We start from the raw sequence: 15,424 nt of genomic DNA on the forward strand, positions 1-15,424 counted from the left end.
TGGGTTGGAGGCGTGTCAAGAGATCCGGGTCAACCTCATTTACTGATCTACCTAGAACCAATCCAACCTGAAAGCCAGCCGTAACAGACAAGTCGTAACTTAATGGCTCCCACGGCTCTTGATGTTTTCATGGTCAGGGGAAGATGGATTAGATGAGGACTGCGCTAACCCCGCATTCCAGCCGTGCGGAACTTACAACTGGGCACCCTCCCCACAGAATAATTGGCACAGCAGGTAAGTTAACCCAATATTATACTGTGAACCATGCCTCAAAAGTAAATTAATAGGTCTTTAAATTATCTCTGAAGACCTCTGAACTATCTTTTAAGGCCTTTTAATTATCTTTAAAGGCCTATAAGCTATCTTTAAAGGTGTATTAACTATCTTTAAAGGCCTAATGATTTTCTTTCGAGGCATGGTTTATATGATATAATATGGATTTAACCCACTTTCGAGTGCCCCTATTATTATGTGGTGAGGGACCTGGCGCAGGGATCGAGGACAGCCAAACAATCCACAACTCAGCCCAAGTCCCACCGTTGACATCGACGCCGTTTGAACCTTGATGGTTTGGCATTCAACGCATGCAGAGAAGACGCCTCTCAAACGCCACCCGATAGAAGGCACACACGGAGTAGTAATATGCAGAGAAAAGGTGCCAGAGCCTTCTCGGGCCACAGCTACGGCCACACAGGTCACCATCATGGCGGCGGCGGCAACCACTACTCCCGTCTCAAACCAGTCGAGCTCGACCCCCTCTCAGAATACGGCCTCCCCTCTAAAGGCGAAAAGAGACTACTCTCTCCCAAAGTCCAAGAGTCCTACTACTCCAAAATAGCAGAACGCTACCTCGCCTTCTGCACCGAAGCCGGCGACAAAGACAACCTCCAAAAACAATTCGCCCGCCTCGCCGTCGCGGACACCACCCCCTCTTCCTCCGCCAGCTCCCCAGTCATCTCCGTTCCCCCATCCCCCTTAACCTCCGCCCCTCCCACCGCATTACCGCTCCCAACCCCCACCTCCCTGCCCACCGGCAGCTTCCCCGACATCACCTTCATCGCCACCGACAACAGCAAAGAACAAGACCAGTCCGGCTCCCTCCCCTCCATCCTCTCCGCCCTCCGCAAGCTCCGCGAGGCCCTCGTCGCCACCCAGCGCCGAGACCCCTTCACAATCCAAGTCTACCTCTTCGCCATCCGCCTCGGCATCCTCGCCAAGTCCTTCGAGTCGTACTACCCGGCTCTGCTCTACCTCCTCCGCTCTGTCCACCCCTTCTCCAACCTCACCTCTGTCGAGCTGGCCGAGTGCGTATCCTATCTCGTTCTCGACACCGCCTGCAGAAGGCAAGACCTCGCCGGGGCGTTTAAGTTGCGGAAGGAGTACAAGTTGAAGGACAAAAAGGTGGACGCGGTGCTCAAGGCGCTGGTGGGGGACAACTATGTGCTTTGGTGGAGGGTCAAGAGGGGGGTGGATGGGTACCGGGTGAAGCTGATGGAGTTTGCTGACGGGGATGTCAAGAGGCGGACGTTGATGGCGATGGGGAGGGCGTATTTGAGCTTGCCGAGGGAGTTTTTGGAGAGCCAGATGGAGGAGAGCTGGGAGGGGCTGAGGAGCAAGTATGGGGTGGGGTGGGAGCTCGGCGGGGAGAAGGGGGAGAAGGTGGTTATACGGAAGGTTGGGAGGGGATGAGGGATAGGGGGGTTATATATGGGAAGAATGGCATAAGATATCGGTGTTGGGATAGGATATGGTTTCAACATGTTTGGCTGGGATGAGGAACGACCATTGGTATATTATACTACTCATGATGTGGCACGGCATGGCGAGCGTCGAGGGATAGAAAATGGTGGCTTTGGCAGCGAAGTACAGATTAGGGATATGGGATTATGACATGATTAATGATAATACCGCGCCTTGCTTGAAGGTCATCGTTTTTCTTGATGACTTCCAATCGAGGGAGTTTACAGAATCGTTTTGCAGCATCTTCCAACTATTAGAGAACGACACTGACATGCTTGGTTGGAATATATACATTTCAAGCCATGAGCGGGTCTCAAAAGTAACGCGGGCCATCGTTAGCCCCATGCTATACGGAGAAAAAAGCCAGTACAAAACGTCCATGGCCCCGGCTCTCCACCATATTGTTACACTGCGCATGCGGCTACAACAAGCCAAGAAAGTAAATTATCAAATTGGGTATTTTCAACTTCCGCAAAACATCAAGCAACGCCGTCCCTCACGCTCCGAGCTTCATTTACCGTCCACCCAGCCCCCCCTTATCACAGCGATGCCCTAGGCCAAGTTCAAACGTCCTCCCACACGTTCAGATTTAGAGGAGAGCAAAGGCAGCAGCAAGACCACCAATGGCACCCAAGCCGGCGGCGACGGTGGGACGGGGACCGAAGTTGGTGCTGGTGCTGGTGCTGGTGCTAGAGGCATCCTGAGCATCAGCGTCGGTCTCGGTCTCGGTGGCGGACGACTCCTCAGGGGCATCAGTCTCGGTGGTGCTGGGAGCATCGGTGGCCTCGGTAGTAGCGGTACCGGCGGGGGTGGTCACGGCGGTGTCAGTGTTGGCAGCGGTAGTGGTACGAGTCGAGGTCCTAACGGGAGTGGTGGCCGAGGGGCTGGCAGTAGCGCAGGTGACAGCGGTAGGGAGATCATTGACGCCGAAGGCCTTGCAGAGCTGTTGTGTCGAATATTAGCCATCTGAACACGGATATGGATATTGCGCAAAGCAAGAACATACCGTCGCAGCAACGGAAACAGCGGTCTTCTGGTCCGCCTCATTGCAGACGTCGACGAGGCAGCAGGCGATGCTGTCGAGGAAGGTGCTGTTCTTGCAGATGCACTCGGGGTCGCTACCACAGTTGCCAATCCCACCACGGAGGTACTGGGTGGCACAATCACGCTGTCAAGAAACTTTAGTCAGTTTACCACGTCTCTCCTGGAGAGCTTTTGGGGCGCCGAACATACAGCGCATTCGGGAAGATCAGCCAAGCCCTGGGCGGCGACGCTGGTGGCGAGAGCCAGGGAGACCAGAGCAGCAGAGTACTTCATGGTGACGATAGGGTTAATGGATGAGGTATTAGAAGATGTAGGGTATCACGAAGAGATGATTGCTGGTATATGGTAAACGAGAGACAGAAACTGCGAAATGCAAGATGCGAGATAGAAGACCAGAACCGAGCACGCAGGAGAGAACTCGTGGTTGTTTAAATAATATAATACCCACTGGATTTGGTCGCATATTCACCCGGGATTGGGGATCTTGGCCGCCTTCTTGGGAAGGGGAAGAGGCCAATGGTCTGCCTTCTCCGAGACAAGGGTGGCCAAATCCCCAGCGAATCCCCAGCAGCGACTCCTGCAATTTCACGGCCAGCTTGTGCCCGCAAGCAGCCATCATTGACCAACCGAACACCAGGCACCGGGTTTGTTCATGAGAGATATATTTACTGAGTAATTTTTTATTTTTTTATTTTTATTTTTGCCTCGCCATGTCTCTTCTTTGTGACTACATGGTGAACATGAGAGCTGCAGGTAACGTGTAACATATGACCGTCAACCTGGATGGGATGCGAACATCCCTACATCGAAGTGGGTATCTTCCATGCAGTTCGCATGACGCTTCGATGCGGTTGCTTCCGCGCCCCTGTCCAAGACTCCCGTCCCGTCGACTTGCACTTACACCACAGCCTCCACATGTTGTGGTGCCAAATGCGAGAAGCCCGTTTGTAAGACCACAGCCCAGCTACGTACAGCTAACAGCCAACGTACCTTAGCTACCAGCGTTTGTATAAGTTGGGGCCGTTGGTTATTGAAACTCAAGTCATTTCTATACTGGTATATGCGGGCTTGTCAGGTGGAGTTAGCGCCCTAGACGACAAGCTGCTGGAAACAGACCGCAACGATCTGCGTGAAGATCGGAATAGGGGGTCCTTAGCATATATTGTCAGCTGTCACTTTGAGGCCTCTTCCTGTTACAACGTCAACAAAAGCGTCCGAACTTTGCCCGTCTGACAACAGAGACTGGCCATACCTCTATTGACAGTCTACCTTCACGCTAGAGTTGCCAGGGGAAAGGATAGGGTCTCCGCAAAAAGCCAACGATTGGCAAACAGAGAACTTTGCTGCCAGGCGAAATCCATCTCAGCAACCATTTTCTCGCGCCACAGACCGCTCTTCTGACCCCGCCAATCTGACCTTGAACCAGTCCCAGTTGTCCCACAGGCACAGAGACAGGTGTGGTGAGGGAGTGAAACTGCGCTTTCTCGGTGCCATTGAATCAACTCGTGGATGATCGTCGGGCTCTCGTCCAACCCCGCGCCCGAGATGTCGATTTGGAGATTGGTGGCTCCCCGTCGCTGGGACTCTTGTGACACCTCAGAGCACTCATTGGTCCGACGGGAGACACTGGGCTGGAAGCACAGAGAGCTCGGATCCCTGTCGGTGCTGATGCTTGGCAACAAAGACAAGACCCAGAAACGGAACGGGCGACCGTTCGCTGCGCAAAGTGCTGAGCCGCCGCCGTGCTGCCAACATCCGATTTGTGAGCCGTGACTGGATGCATCGACTTGATTGCGCCGCGAGCACAAGTCTTTCTTTGCCTACATCTACAACGACGACTCCCAAAGGCTCCACCGACTGGACTTTTTCCTCCATCCAACCTACTTCTTGTGCTGAACGATGCTCTTCGCCTGACCCACCATATTATTCAGAACACCCGACACGACGGTGACGACAGGATGGGGCTGGGAGTGCTGGAAGATCGGGTGATGGAACATGTGCCTGGTACGGATACTTGACACAACTGAATCTCCACGATACCACTGGAGCCGTCGTGGCTGACAATTGTTTTTCCTCTGCTTTCAGGCACAACCAGATACTTTGACGACCCGGAACGACCGCAATTCTCTAGTGAGGGAGTCGAGGGCCTCAAGTGCGATACAAGCGGACGGATGCCCATCATTCTCGTCCCTCAACCATCAGATGACCCTAACGACCCCTTGAACTGGCCGTTATGGAAGCGCGATCTCATCACCTTTATTCTCTCCGTGACGGCCATCTTTGCGACGTGTCTTGGTCCAATTCTTGCCGCCAACACGCTGACCCTGACCGAAGATTTCTCGGTCAAATTCTCCAAGGTCGCCGAACTTACAGGATGGTATCTCTTCGGAGTCGGAATTGCCGCCTTCTTCTTCGTCCCCTCGGGTCGTCTGTGGGGAAAGCGTCATTTGTTTGTGGGCGGAACCATCCTGCTGATCATCACCTCGGCTTGGGGAGGCGCATCGCGACACAACTATGCGAGCATGGCTGCTGCGAGAGTGTTTCAGGGTGTGGCCACAGCGCCGTTCGAGTCGCTTGTCAATGTTGCGGTGGGAGATCTGTACTGTGTGCATCAACGCGGCATTCGTATGGCCTTCACCAATCTGGCCGTCTTTGGTGGTGCCTTTTTCACCCCAATCCTGGTGGGCAAGATCACCCATGAGATTGGATGGCAGTGGACCTTTTACTTTGTCGCCATCTTCTGCGGCTTGTGCTTGCCGGCCGTATACTTCTTTTGCCCCGAAACCGCCTATCGGCGAGACCAGTCTCTCAACACTGATATGCTGTCGTCCGATGGCCCAGGCGCCCAACAGTTCTTCGCGAACACTTTAAACGCCCCTGAGAAGCCTGAGAAAACGACGAAGAGAGACGCTCCGTCCACTCCTGATACATTGGTTGGTGATGACGCCAACCAGACTCAGGTAGGACTTAGCGAGATCCCCATCTCTTCGGCACCTGCAGCTCCAGCCACTTCATCGACAGCCGCACCCGTCCCAACAGCTCGAGCGTCAGTGGTCCCTCCGCCCAAGGCGACATTCAAAGACTCTCTTGCCATGTTCAACGGCCGCAAAGCCGACGAGAATTTCGTGAAGCTGATGTTGCGGCCAATCGTTCTGTTTTTCCATCCGGCCTTTTTCTGGGCATGCTTGATTCAGGGTTTGATGATTGGCTGGACAGTCTTCATTGGTGTCATTCTTGCTCAGTTCTTCATCGGCCCTCCTCTCTGGTGGGGCGAGGTTGAGACCGGATATGCATACACAGCGGCGTTTGTTGGCGCTATTGTCGGCTTCCTCATCGCTGGTCTCTTGTCCGACTGGAGTGCCCGTTTGATGACTAAGTGGAACAAGGGCATCTATGAGCCAGAATTCCGTCTGTTTCTCATCATTCCCATGATGATTTTTGGGTGCATTGGTCTGTATGGCTGGGGGCCTACCGCGGATGATCTTCTCTGGGACATTCCTCCTGCCATTCCGCTCATGTTCTTCGGTTTCCAGGTTGCTGGTATGGTTATTGGCGCAGTGGCCAGCTCGCTTTACATTGTGGATGCTTATCGTAAGTTTTGACGCCCTGTCTACTTGCGGTAATTCTGATTAACTTCTTCTATAGGCGACCTGGCTATCGAAGGCTTCACCATCATGATCGTCTTCAAGAACTTGCTCAGTTTTGGCCTCACCCTCAAGGCCTTCCAGTGGCTTGTCCTCAATCAGACCAAGGCTACTCCGTTGTTCAACATTATTGGTTCTGTGCAACTGGTTGTCTGCCTGTCCAGCATTCCGTTGTGTAAGTTTCGACTGGTGTCCTTTTTGTCTGTTACTCGTGCTAATACCTCTCCCCCCATCTGCAGACGTATTTGGTAAGCGCATGCGCAGCTTTTACCATCGCCACGACTGGTTGGCTTTCTGCAAGGTCAGGTAAACCATAACTTTTTCCACGTAATGAAACGGACTATTAAGATTGGTTACTTTTACCACCAATGAGTCCCATACATGATGTATTTAATCTAGCTTTTTATAACATGAAGCGGCTGCTGAAGAATGATGGAGGTACTTCGGTCACGTATATACTTAATTAATCTTAATCATGGATTTTCTGTCCCATTCTTATCTGTGTCTTGGTTCGTGTTTCAACGCCAGCGCCTCTTGCCACGCTGCATACACCAAATTGAATGTCGTCTCCGATGGAGTGGCATAATCCTACATTGTGACATTTGTCTGTTCCGGTTCAAGTCTAGTGATCACACGTTCCGAGACAGCAGTTGTGCAGTACACCGAGAAGAAAAGATCAAATCAAATCTTTGCCAAAAGATCGCTCTCGCTTTGTGCAATTGCAACACACCTCAACATGATTCCAGAGCCCTAGATCTTGGCCTTCTCCTTCCTCCCGCTCTTCAGATGCTTGCTAATCGTACCAGCGAGCAAAAAGTCAGGGTACTGCATGTCGTCATCCACGCCCACCGCCGCGGCGCCTTGCCTCCTCCACCCCGCGCCGTCCACCACGAGGGTTGTCCCGTTGACATAGTTGCCCGCATCGCTAAAGACATACACAGTCGCATCGGCGATGTCTCTCACCGACCCCCATCTACCAATCGGCACGCCCTTCGTCCTCGTCTTCGGGTCCAGCTTGGAAGAGGCCAGCCTTTCCATCCCTTCTGTTCCCTCAATCGCACCGGGGGCGATGCTGTTGGCAGTCACGCCAAACGGGCCGTACTCGAGCGCGACCGAGCCCATGAGGGCGTCGATGGCGGCCTTGGCGGCAGAGACGTGGGATTGGAGGGGCATTCCGGTGTAGTGGAACGTGGCGGAAGTAGAGACGAAGCGGCCGCCGGTGGTGCCGGCATCATTCGGATTGGGATTGCGAGCGGCAGACTCTACGAGGTAGGGCATCGTGGCCTTGATGGTGTTAAAGGTGCCAATCGTGTCGATGTCGATGACGGCTTTGAAGGCGTTGGGGGAGAGCCCGGCGATGGGGGCGATGAAGTTGCCTGCCGCGCCGGCGACGACATAGTCGATGCTGCCGAGCTCCGTTACGCAGCGGTCGGCAGCGGCTTTGAGGGAGTCGTACTACGGTCGTGTCAGTGAACTGATTGATGACGGTGAAAGTGTGGGTGAGAGCTTACACTCCGGACATCAACGTTGCCGATCCCGATGACTCGGGCGCCATTCCGGACTTTGGCAATCTCCTTGGCGGCGTTTTCTGTCTTCTCAACGCTGCGGCCGATGATGCAGGCGTCGGCTCCGAGATGAACCATGGCGCGGGTCTGCGCGCTGCCGATGGAGCCTGCACCGCCCGTGATGAATAGTACGCGGTTGGCTGTTAGACACTTGTGAGCTTGCATTTCTGATGTTGGGGAGGCGGATAGACTTACCAAAGATGCCATCCTTCCAGACAGTGCTCAGGTACTCTGATCGGGGGACAGACATTGTATAGAACGAAGTTTAAAGGAGGTTGTTTTAAGATGTCAAAGATCTTAGCAATATCAGACTCAGAGCAGAGAGATGAAATGGTGTCCAATGGGTATAAAGTGCTTGCAAAGCTTCAAGCGCTGTATTGCTTCAAAGTCACAAGGGATATTGGATATTTGAGAGCTGCAAGAGCTTCGAGCTCTCGTTTCTCTGCTTCATGTTATCCGGGGTCCATTGCGACGCTTCGTCTTACCTTTCTGGGTCGAACCTCGGCATCCTCCACTTTATTTGTGATCTTGGCTGGAGGAGCCCCACATGGCAGGGACAAGGGATCGGTGCTTGAAATCCGGGGAACTGGGTCAGCCTCAAGACTGCCCATCAGCTGAAGATATCAAGACCTCGACATCTGGCGACGAGACAATGAGCAGGTCCTCAACCAACAGTTGTGGATGCATAGAAAGACAGGAAAAATTCTAAATTTCTGCAAAAGTCACACGACAACAGCGGCAATCCAGTCCATCAGTTGTTTTATAGTGCAAGGCCTTGAGCTTCAACATTAGAGATGCGTAGAACCTCCAACAAGACAAGAACAACAACCCGGCGATACAGTTGAGCCAGGAGTGGAAATGTAGAAATATATTTGTTGACGGGCAGGTCTTGGGACAGGGTTAGGAGTCGCCGTCATTCAAACAGAGATTACAGGAATGGCGGCGTATCGTAACATGAAATTACACATGCATCTAAACCGTAGAGTACTCTGGCGGGGCGGAAAGGTTGCCAAAGCGGTGCACGCGCCCAGATCGTGTTACATAGTCTGGTTAGCAGCCACAGCACGCGTCCGTTTGAACGTTAACCCCTCCCTCAATTTACGCGAGTTGGGGAAGGCTTCAGTTGGTAGGTTCCTTACCACGCCTTAACACATCTCTCCAACCACACTCCCACCAATGGCAGACCAAAACAATGGGCAGAGAGCCGAAGGCAAATTTTGCAGAATCATCGCTCGATGTCAGGAGTAGCTAACTCGACTTTTTTGCATCAATCAATTGAACCGTATTTCCCACCAGCCTTTGCCTGGCTTCCTCTTCCGTCCCATTCCAGATTGCACGCGCTCTCTACAAAGAAGACCACGACTGGCGACAGCTTTGTCAAAGACGAAGCCTTTCCATAACCACTCATTGTAACGCAGGAAGTCGAGACAAGTCATCAACGCCGGTTTCGGTCAAGCCGCTAGCGACAACAACATGGCGCGTCTGCCTTTCGAGTGCAGGGAATCGCAACCAAAACCTGTGTTGCCTATTGCCTCCGGGTCCGAGGACGACGACGATGACGACGCTCTCTCTTTATTCCGACACTCGAAGCAGGTTTTCCCCAAAGTTATTCGCGAAGCAGAAGAAGAAAGCCGCGATAGAAGCAACGAAAGGAAGCGCAAAAGCTCGCTGTCGGAAGAAGAGGGGAATGAAAGAGTTCGGAGGAGGTAGGTTACAAAGGTGTTCAACTCTTGATCCGCGTTGCTGATCATTTTCATAGGAGAACCTCTTCCCCGGGGCTGTCCTCAAGTCCGCCCAAGCAAATGGCAGGCCTGGCTGATTCGGATGACGATGACGACGACCTCATCATGGACGTCAAAGGCAAAGGGAAAGAAGTTGTGAGGCCGACCAAGATAGTCACTCCCGTCAAGCCGCGCCACGCAGCGGTGTCAGCAACTCCTGTTGTAATGATTGACGACAGCGATAGTGATGACGCCCTGGACAAGAAGCCGGTCAAAGCTGACCTGGACAGCGACGATGATTCTGATATCCAGGAATTCAGTCCCTTCGAGAAACAAGAGTCGCCTGACAGCCACGACGACGAGCTGCAAGAAATGATACGCAAGCAGCGAGAGAAGCTCGGAAGGGTCAAGGAAGATCTCGTGGTGCATATCTATGTCGATTCTCCCATTCCGAACATGAAGCCGATTCTAGTCCGGCGAAAGGCAAAGCAAGACATGGCACCCATCATACCTACCTGGATCGCACAACAACGGGAAATAGGCCTGGACATTTCCAGCGAAGAACTCAACCTTTTTGTGACCTGGAAGAACAACAAGATCTACACTCCGAACAGCGTTGCTTCGCTCAATCTCGACATAGACGAGGATGGCAATATCGTCTTTGGTGACGGGGAGGGCTACCGTATGTTGAGACAGGGCCCAGCGCTCCATATGCAAGTTTGGGATGAGGATAATTACAAGGACTTCCAGCAGTGGAAAGACAAAGAAAGATCAGTCAGATACGGTCTAGTTGATTTGACCGAGGCAGATGATGCGGAGCCTGTTCCCGAGGAGCCAAAGAAGAAGGGGATCAAAGTGGTTCTCAAGGCCAAGGATCTCGAACCGCTCAAACTGTCCGTGCAAGAGGATACCACGGTGGGGACCATGATTGAGGCGTTCCGTCAGAAACGAGCAGTTGGTGACGCGTGGCAGGTTTCGATATGGCTTGAGGGAGATGAGCTGGAGGAGGATGCTTTAGTGAAGGATACTGACATTGATCCCGATGAGCCGAACCAGTTTGAGGTTCATATGAAGTAGAGGCGTACTGATAAATAACTTGGAAGCTTGCAGCACGTCATCCGACAATAGTCTGCTAGCGAGCAAATAGATACCCGTATATCTCTTTAAATATGACATTTCACATGAATTCTCTCTCGATTGCTTTTCCGCGAAGCTGACACTACCATCAAAAACCATAGCTTTGTCGCCTTGCAACCGTACCAACTCCTAAACGCCTATCCCAAGTGCCCGTTTCCCCGTATCCGCCGACCCTAAACAACAGTTCTAAAATCTCTCCTTCATTCTCCCAGCAATAATTCTCAGACTGTTGAAGGCCTTGCCTGGTTGTTGACCAAGCACCAATGAAACGATGCTAAAGTGAGCTGTTAGTCTGGCACGTTCTCGACTTGGCAGTGGGGAAAACAAAACGGGGGCCGCATACCTTTCGCGAGCCATGCCAATATTCTCAAACGCACCGAGAATATGCACCCTTGACCCAGCAAGCACCACGCGTGTCTTTGTGGCATTCTCAATCGCAAACTTCATCTTTCCGTCCTTGCCTGCAATACGACCGATAGCGCGTCCGAGCGCGTCAGGCCCAAGCGTTTGCTTCACATCCTTGATATCGAATGACTGAATGTAGAGCGAATCGAGGCGGAGCAGGGCAATCGCATCGTCAATATCGAACCCCATGGCGAACGCCGAGATGAAGTCAGCGCCCATCTGGAGAGCCTCGTTGCTGACGGTGGCCCTGTTGGATCGGAGCTCTACGCGCTTGTCCTTGATGTTCATGCGCACCTGGAGCTTGCAGTGGTCCACGAGCGGGGGATAAATCTGGACTGTGTATTAGCATCTCCCAGCCCCTCTCGTTGTAAATCTGGGGGTGTGTGTGACGCACCTTTGTCCAATTGCTCTTGAGAGCAGACATGCGATTTGGTGGAATAGGGATCTTTCTTGTCTCTACACGACGGACAGGATCCTGAAAACGGAAGACAAGCCGTCAGTTGACTATCCTTCGGTGCTTCGGCCAACGAGCGCTTGTTCGTCGCAACATACCACATCTCTCCCTGGCGCAAACCTCGGTCGCCCCTCCTCGTCGACCACCATCTCACTCTCCTCGCCGTTTGGTGGGGGCGCGGCAGCAGCTGGGTCTGTCAGGCCGGTGGCATCTTGAATGTCGAGAATGAGCTCCTCCTCCTGCTCGGTCTGGATGGGAATGGCGGTGTTTTCGGAGGCCGCAGTCGACTGGAGGAGCGCTGTGGGCGCAGGCATTTTGACGTTGATTCTGGTATGTGACTGTGGTCGCAAAAGACTGTGAATGTGACGGCAACAAGGCTCGAGAAAAAACTTATCGTCGGTCGTTATCGCTGATGGATGGCTGTTGAGTTTGCAGAGGCCTGTCCGCCTTTTTTTGAATGGTGGGGTTGAATTCTGTAGACTTTCGTGGACCCACCATTGGTATCTGGGGCTTATCGATTGGTTTTGGTCGATGCCTAGCAAGCGGCACACCCAGCAGCGATCCTTGTCCCACAGGCTGGGGCGCCGAGCTTAGCGTCATTCACTGACAAGGCTTTCAAGCGCGGCCGCGTTCCAAGGTTCCCGTTGCATTTCTTCACTTTTTAACTTCAACTCCAGAAAAAAAGTGGCCGGCGCTCCGGCACAATTGCAACTCCTCCTCGCCCTTTCCCCCCTTGTTTAAAGAGTCGACAAGGCCCTCTTTGGCCATGACTTGAGCTCTGCTGGCCCCGTCGAGCTCCTGCTGCCCCCCCCGCCTGTGTCTCAGCATGCCTTTCAACAATGACATCTAGCGCCGCAACGACCCAACTGGGCCGTCATCTTTGGGGCTCGATCCGAGATTCCGTCACCATTTTCGCAGCGAGGCTACCACAACGCCCGCCGAAGCCAACCCGCACGCCGTTTGGCCAACTCTGCCAGCCCTTCCATCCCGCAAACCCGAGTCACACTTCGCCATTGATCCACCCAGCGAAGAGCTTCTCGAGGGCTTATTCTTCAAGAGCAGCCCGACCTCCCCCCAGAAAGAGCTGCACCTCCGGGTGTTTGCTCCTCCTGGGATTATCACCAAGTCCATCTTCAACAAGCGCAGTGGTGACGACATGCGCTCGCAACACAAGCCAAAAGGCCCAGCTGAGCTATTTGGCACGGCAGATATGGAAACAGAGTCGCCAACCCCGCAATGACCGGGGCGAAGTGAGCATCATCGGGAGGAGGGGCAAGAGCTCCAGCACCAACCGAGACGGCGATAGGAACAATGTCATTGGTCAACCACCACCAAGGACTGAGGTCGAGAAACCACAAAATGGCCCTCCAAAAACACCCGAATCTGACCTCAGTGAAGCCGAAAGTATCGCGGACTCCATGTCCAAATACTTGCACCTTCCAAAGATGCCGCATAGACCGACGAAAGAGGAGCTTCTTGCAGCGACGAATGGGTTTCTTCAACGACTAAGAGTGCGGTTCAAATGGTTTTCCATCAGGAGTATGCGGCCATGGAATGCAGATGAATGGGGAGCTTTTGTGTCGTGGTTCTTGTTCGGGCATCTTGTCTGGATCTTGGTTGGGACCACTACCTTCTTCTCCCTTATCATTCTGTTTATCAATACCGTCTTTGCTCAGGGTAGGCTCTTTCCGTATATTTCTGCTTTGCAAGACACGATACTGATAGGCATGTTCAGAAACGCTCGCGAAATGGATTGGCGATTACCTTACTCAGTCTGCAGGACTTACGGTTGTTTTCGAGTCGGCTATTGTCCCGAGATGGAAGGATGGCGTCATCACCTTCCGGAATGTGTTCGTTTCTCGGAGGCCAGGCCAGCACGGCAAGTCGACTGTCAAGAAGGGTTCCTCCAATGCTGCAGCTGAGGCGGCAGCCGCAAGACAAACGGCACTGGAGGAAGAGGCAGATGATGGCAACTATACGCAATTCGACGTGACCATTGATACCGTCAACGTCACCTTATCGTTTCTAAAATGGTGGAACGGGAAAGGGCTGCTCAGGGATGTAGAGGTCAAGGGTGTTCGAGGTGTAATCGACAGGACCTCGGTTGTCTGGGGCGATGAGGAAGTTGACCCTCTGACTTTCAGACACGAACATAACCCCGGCGACTTTGAGCTTGATTATTTCAAGATGGAAGATCTTCTTGTTACGGTACATCAGCCCGGCGGATTCCGGCCCTTTTCCGTTTCGATATTCTCGTGCGAGCTCCCTCAGCTTCGAAAACAGTGGCTCTTTTACGACTTCCTCTCCGCCTCGCACATGTCGGGTGCATTTGACGGCTCCCTGTTCACGATCCACCCTCGACAGATACACGGTGTTTCAGCCGCCGCCGCAGAGGACCGGAGGCAGGACGAGTTTGGCGCATCATCTGCGTGGAAGAAATTCTCTCGTTTACGCATTGACGGTCTCAAGATCGACCACCTGAACCGCGGAGTGGAAGGTCCGTTTGGGTGGATTTATGAAGGAAATGTCGACATCGTAGCCGATGTCATGTTTCCAGTTGATCCCGCAGAAGGGATTGGCAAAGTTGTGGCCGAGTTCTATGACAAAATGGAAGAAGCCGTCACGAGTAACCGGTACCTACAGATATTGGACACCAATGGCACCCGTCGCCGAGAACGAGAACAAAACATCATCAACAACTCAAGGCCTTACTCGGTACGTCATGACGAGAATCTGCTGTCTGGAGAGAACCCATCCGCTCCCCTTCCGGCATCCTCTCACCACCACCCGCCCCCCTCACAAGAAGAGGTTCCCGGGTATCTGGTCATGGACTTGCGCATCCATCTTAACAATGTGCGCGCCGCCGTTCCTCTCTTCAATAATCCGCACATTAGCTATGTCAACCAAGCTCTAGTGCGCCCGATTGTTGCCTACATCAACGCCAAGCGCACATATATTCCCGTAAACTGCCGCATCGTGAAGCGTGTAACCGACTTCGATGGTTCCTGGACGGTCTGGGACTGTGGTCTGATGGATGACACGAGCGCAGAGGTCTACTCTGCGTTTGCGTACAATGTCGAGGACCAGCAGAGCCGAGTTCGCCGGTTCAAACGGGTTGGACTGTGGACTGTCAGTCTTGTTGTTCATGCTCTGCTTGCTGGCGTGGCGGGCGATTACATGTAGCCTATGAACGATACCTATTTAACGATTAATATCTTCTCTTTTTCTCTGCCCGATGGTGATTCCATCCAGGCATGAGATATGTATCACTAAAACAAAAGGGGGTTGGATTCCGGCGGGATGGTATGGACTTTTAAATACACTGGCTGGTGGGACTGCATCATTACGTTTCAGGGCATATTGGCGGGTGGGTTTGGGATAACTGGAGGAGGTTTTGGCTGTTTTTCTTCTATAGCGATCAGACTCACTTGGGGCGTTGTGGTATACTCTTTTGGGGACTTGGCTTTCACGTCCGTCATCATGTCACGATGCGAAATGACTGGTGGAATCGAGGGGAAACAGTTGCTAACCCTCGAGCTGTATCAAATACATGACAGAGGGAGCGGAATAAGTAAGGTTCAGCAACATTATAGTGTGTCCCGTCTTATCACTGGCATCAACGATAGGTTTGAATACATTTAGTCAGGATACTCTGGAGAAGAAAAGGGGCAACATGCACGTGTGTCGGCCCTAGGACAACTCGAGGGTATCGTG

The 15,424-nt window shown here is 52.8% G+C and overlaps 7 protein-coding genes across 7 annotated transcripts; 4 read left to right on the forward strand and 3 right to left on the reverse strand.

Annotated features, from left to right (window-relative positions):
• Positions 1–642: 642 nt before the first annotated feature.
• Positions 643–1,689, forward strand: QC764_301630 (uncharacterized protein; the record flags this gene model as incomplete). Its single annotated transcript, XM_062945289.1, has 1 exon — positions 643–1,689. One exon carries the CDS (start codon positions 643–645, stop codon positions 1,687–1,689), a length of 1,047 nt encoding a protein of 348 aa, XP_062801233.1.
• Positions 1,690–1,700: 11 nt separating this feature from the next.
• On the reverse strand, positions 1,701–3,346 carry QC764_301640 (uncharacterized protein). Its single transcript, XM_062945290.1, has 3 exons — positions 2,974–3,346; positions 2,747–2,908; positions 1,701–2,683 (listed from the first exon to the last, which is right to left on the reverse strand). The coding sequence occupies exons 1-3, from the start codon at positions 3,055–3,057 to the stop codon at positions 2,330–2,332; spliced, it is 600 nt and encodes a 199-aa protein (XP_062801234.1). The 5' UTR covers positions 3,058–3,346; the 3' UTR covers positions 1,701–2,329.
• Positions 3,347–4,742: 1,396 nt separating this feature from the next.
• Positions 4,743–6,920, forward strand: QC764_301650 (uncharacterized protein; the record flags this gene model as incomplete). Its single annotated transcript, XM_062945291.1, has 4 exons — positions 4,743–4,788; positions 4,870–6,375; positions 6,430–6,603; positions 6,668–6,920. 4 exons carry the CDS (start codon positions 4,743–4,745, stop codon positions 6,736–6,738), a joined length of 1,797 nt encoding a protein of 598 aa, XP_062801235.1. The 3' UTR covers positions 6,739–6,920.
• Positions 6,826–8,465, reverse strand: SPS19 (peroxisomal 2 4-dienoyl-CoA reductase sps19). The gene is made up of 3 exons (XM_062945292.1): positions 8,189–8,465; positions 7,940–8,133; positions 6,826–7,883 (listed from the first exon to the last, which is right to left on the reverse strand). Exons 1-3 carry the CDS (start codon positions 8,241–8,243, stop codon positions 7,179–7,181), a joined length of 954 nt encoding a protein of 317 aa, XP_062801236.1. The 5' UTR covers positions 8,244–8,465; the 3' UTR covers positions 6,826–7,178.
• A 624-nt stretch (positions 8,466–9,089) lies between these two features.
• QC764_301670 (uncharacterized protein) lies at positions 9,090–10,900 on the forward strand. Its single transcript, XM_062945293.1, has 2 exons — positions 9,090–9,699; positions 9,753–10,900. Exons 1-2 carry the CDS (start codon positions 9,467–9,469, stop codon positions 10,789–10,791), a joined length of 1,272 nt encoding a protein of 423 aa, XP_062801237.1. The 5' UTR covers positions 9,090–9,466; the 3' UTR covers positions 10,792–10,900.
• Positions 10,901–10,913: 13 nt separating this feature from the next.
• PNO1 (pre-rRNA-processing protein pno1) lies at positions 10,914–13,144 on the reverse strand. Its single transcript, XM_062945294.1, has 4 exons — positions 11,809–13,144; positions 11,651–11,731; positions 11,195–11,586; positions 10,914–11,125 (listed from the first exon to the last, which is right to left on the reverse strand). The coding sequence occupies exons 1-4, from the start codon at positions 12,022–12,024 to the stop codon at positions 11,038–11,040; spliced, it is 777 nt and encodes a 258-aa protein (XP_062801238.1). The 5' UTR covers positions 12,025–13,144; the 3' UTR covers positions 10,914–11,037.
• On the forward strand, positions 12,188–15,378 carry MDM31 (Mitochondrial distribution and morphology protein 31, mitochondrial precursor). The gene is made up of 2 exons (XM_062945295.1): positions 12,188–13,387; positions 13,446–15,378. The coding sequence occupies exons 1-2, from the start codon at positions 12,550–12,552 to the stop codon at positions 14,891–14,893; spliced, it is 2,286 nt and encodes a 761-aa protein (XP_062801239.1). The 5' UTR covers positions 12,188–12,549; the 3' UTR covers positions 14,894–15,378.
• Positions 15,379–15,424: the final 46 nt, after the last annotated feature.

This window comes from Podospora pseudoanserina, chromosome 3 (assembly GCF_035222485.1).
Source record: "Podospora pseudoanserina strain CBS 124.78 chromosome 3, whole genome shotgun sequence".
NCBI lineage: Eukaryota > Fungi > Ascomycota > Sordariomycetes > Sordariales > Podosporaceae > Podospora > Podospora pseudoanserina.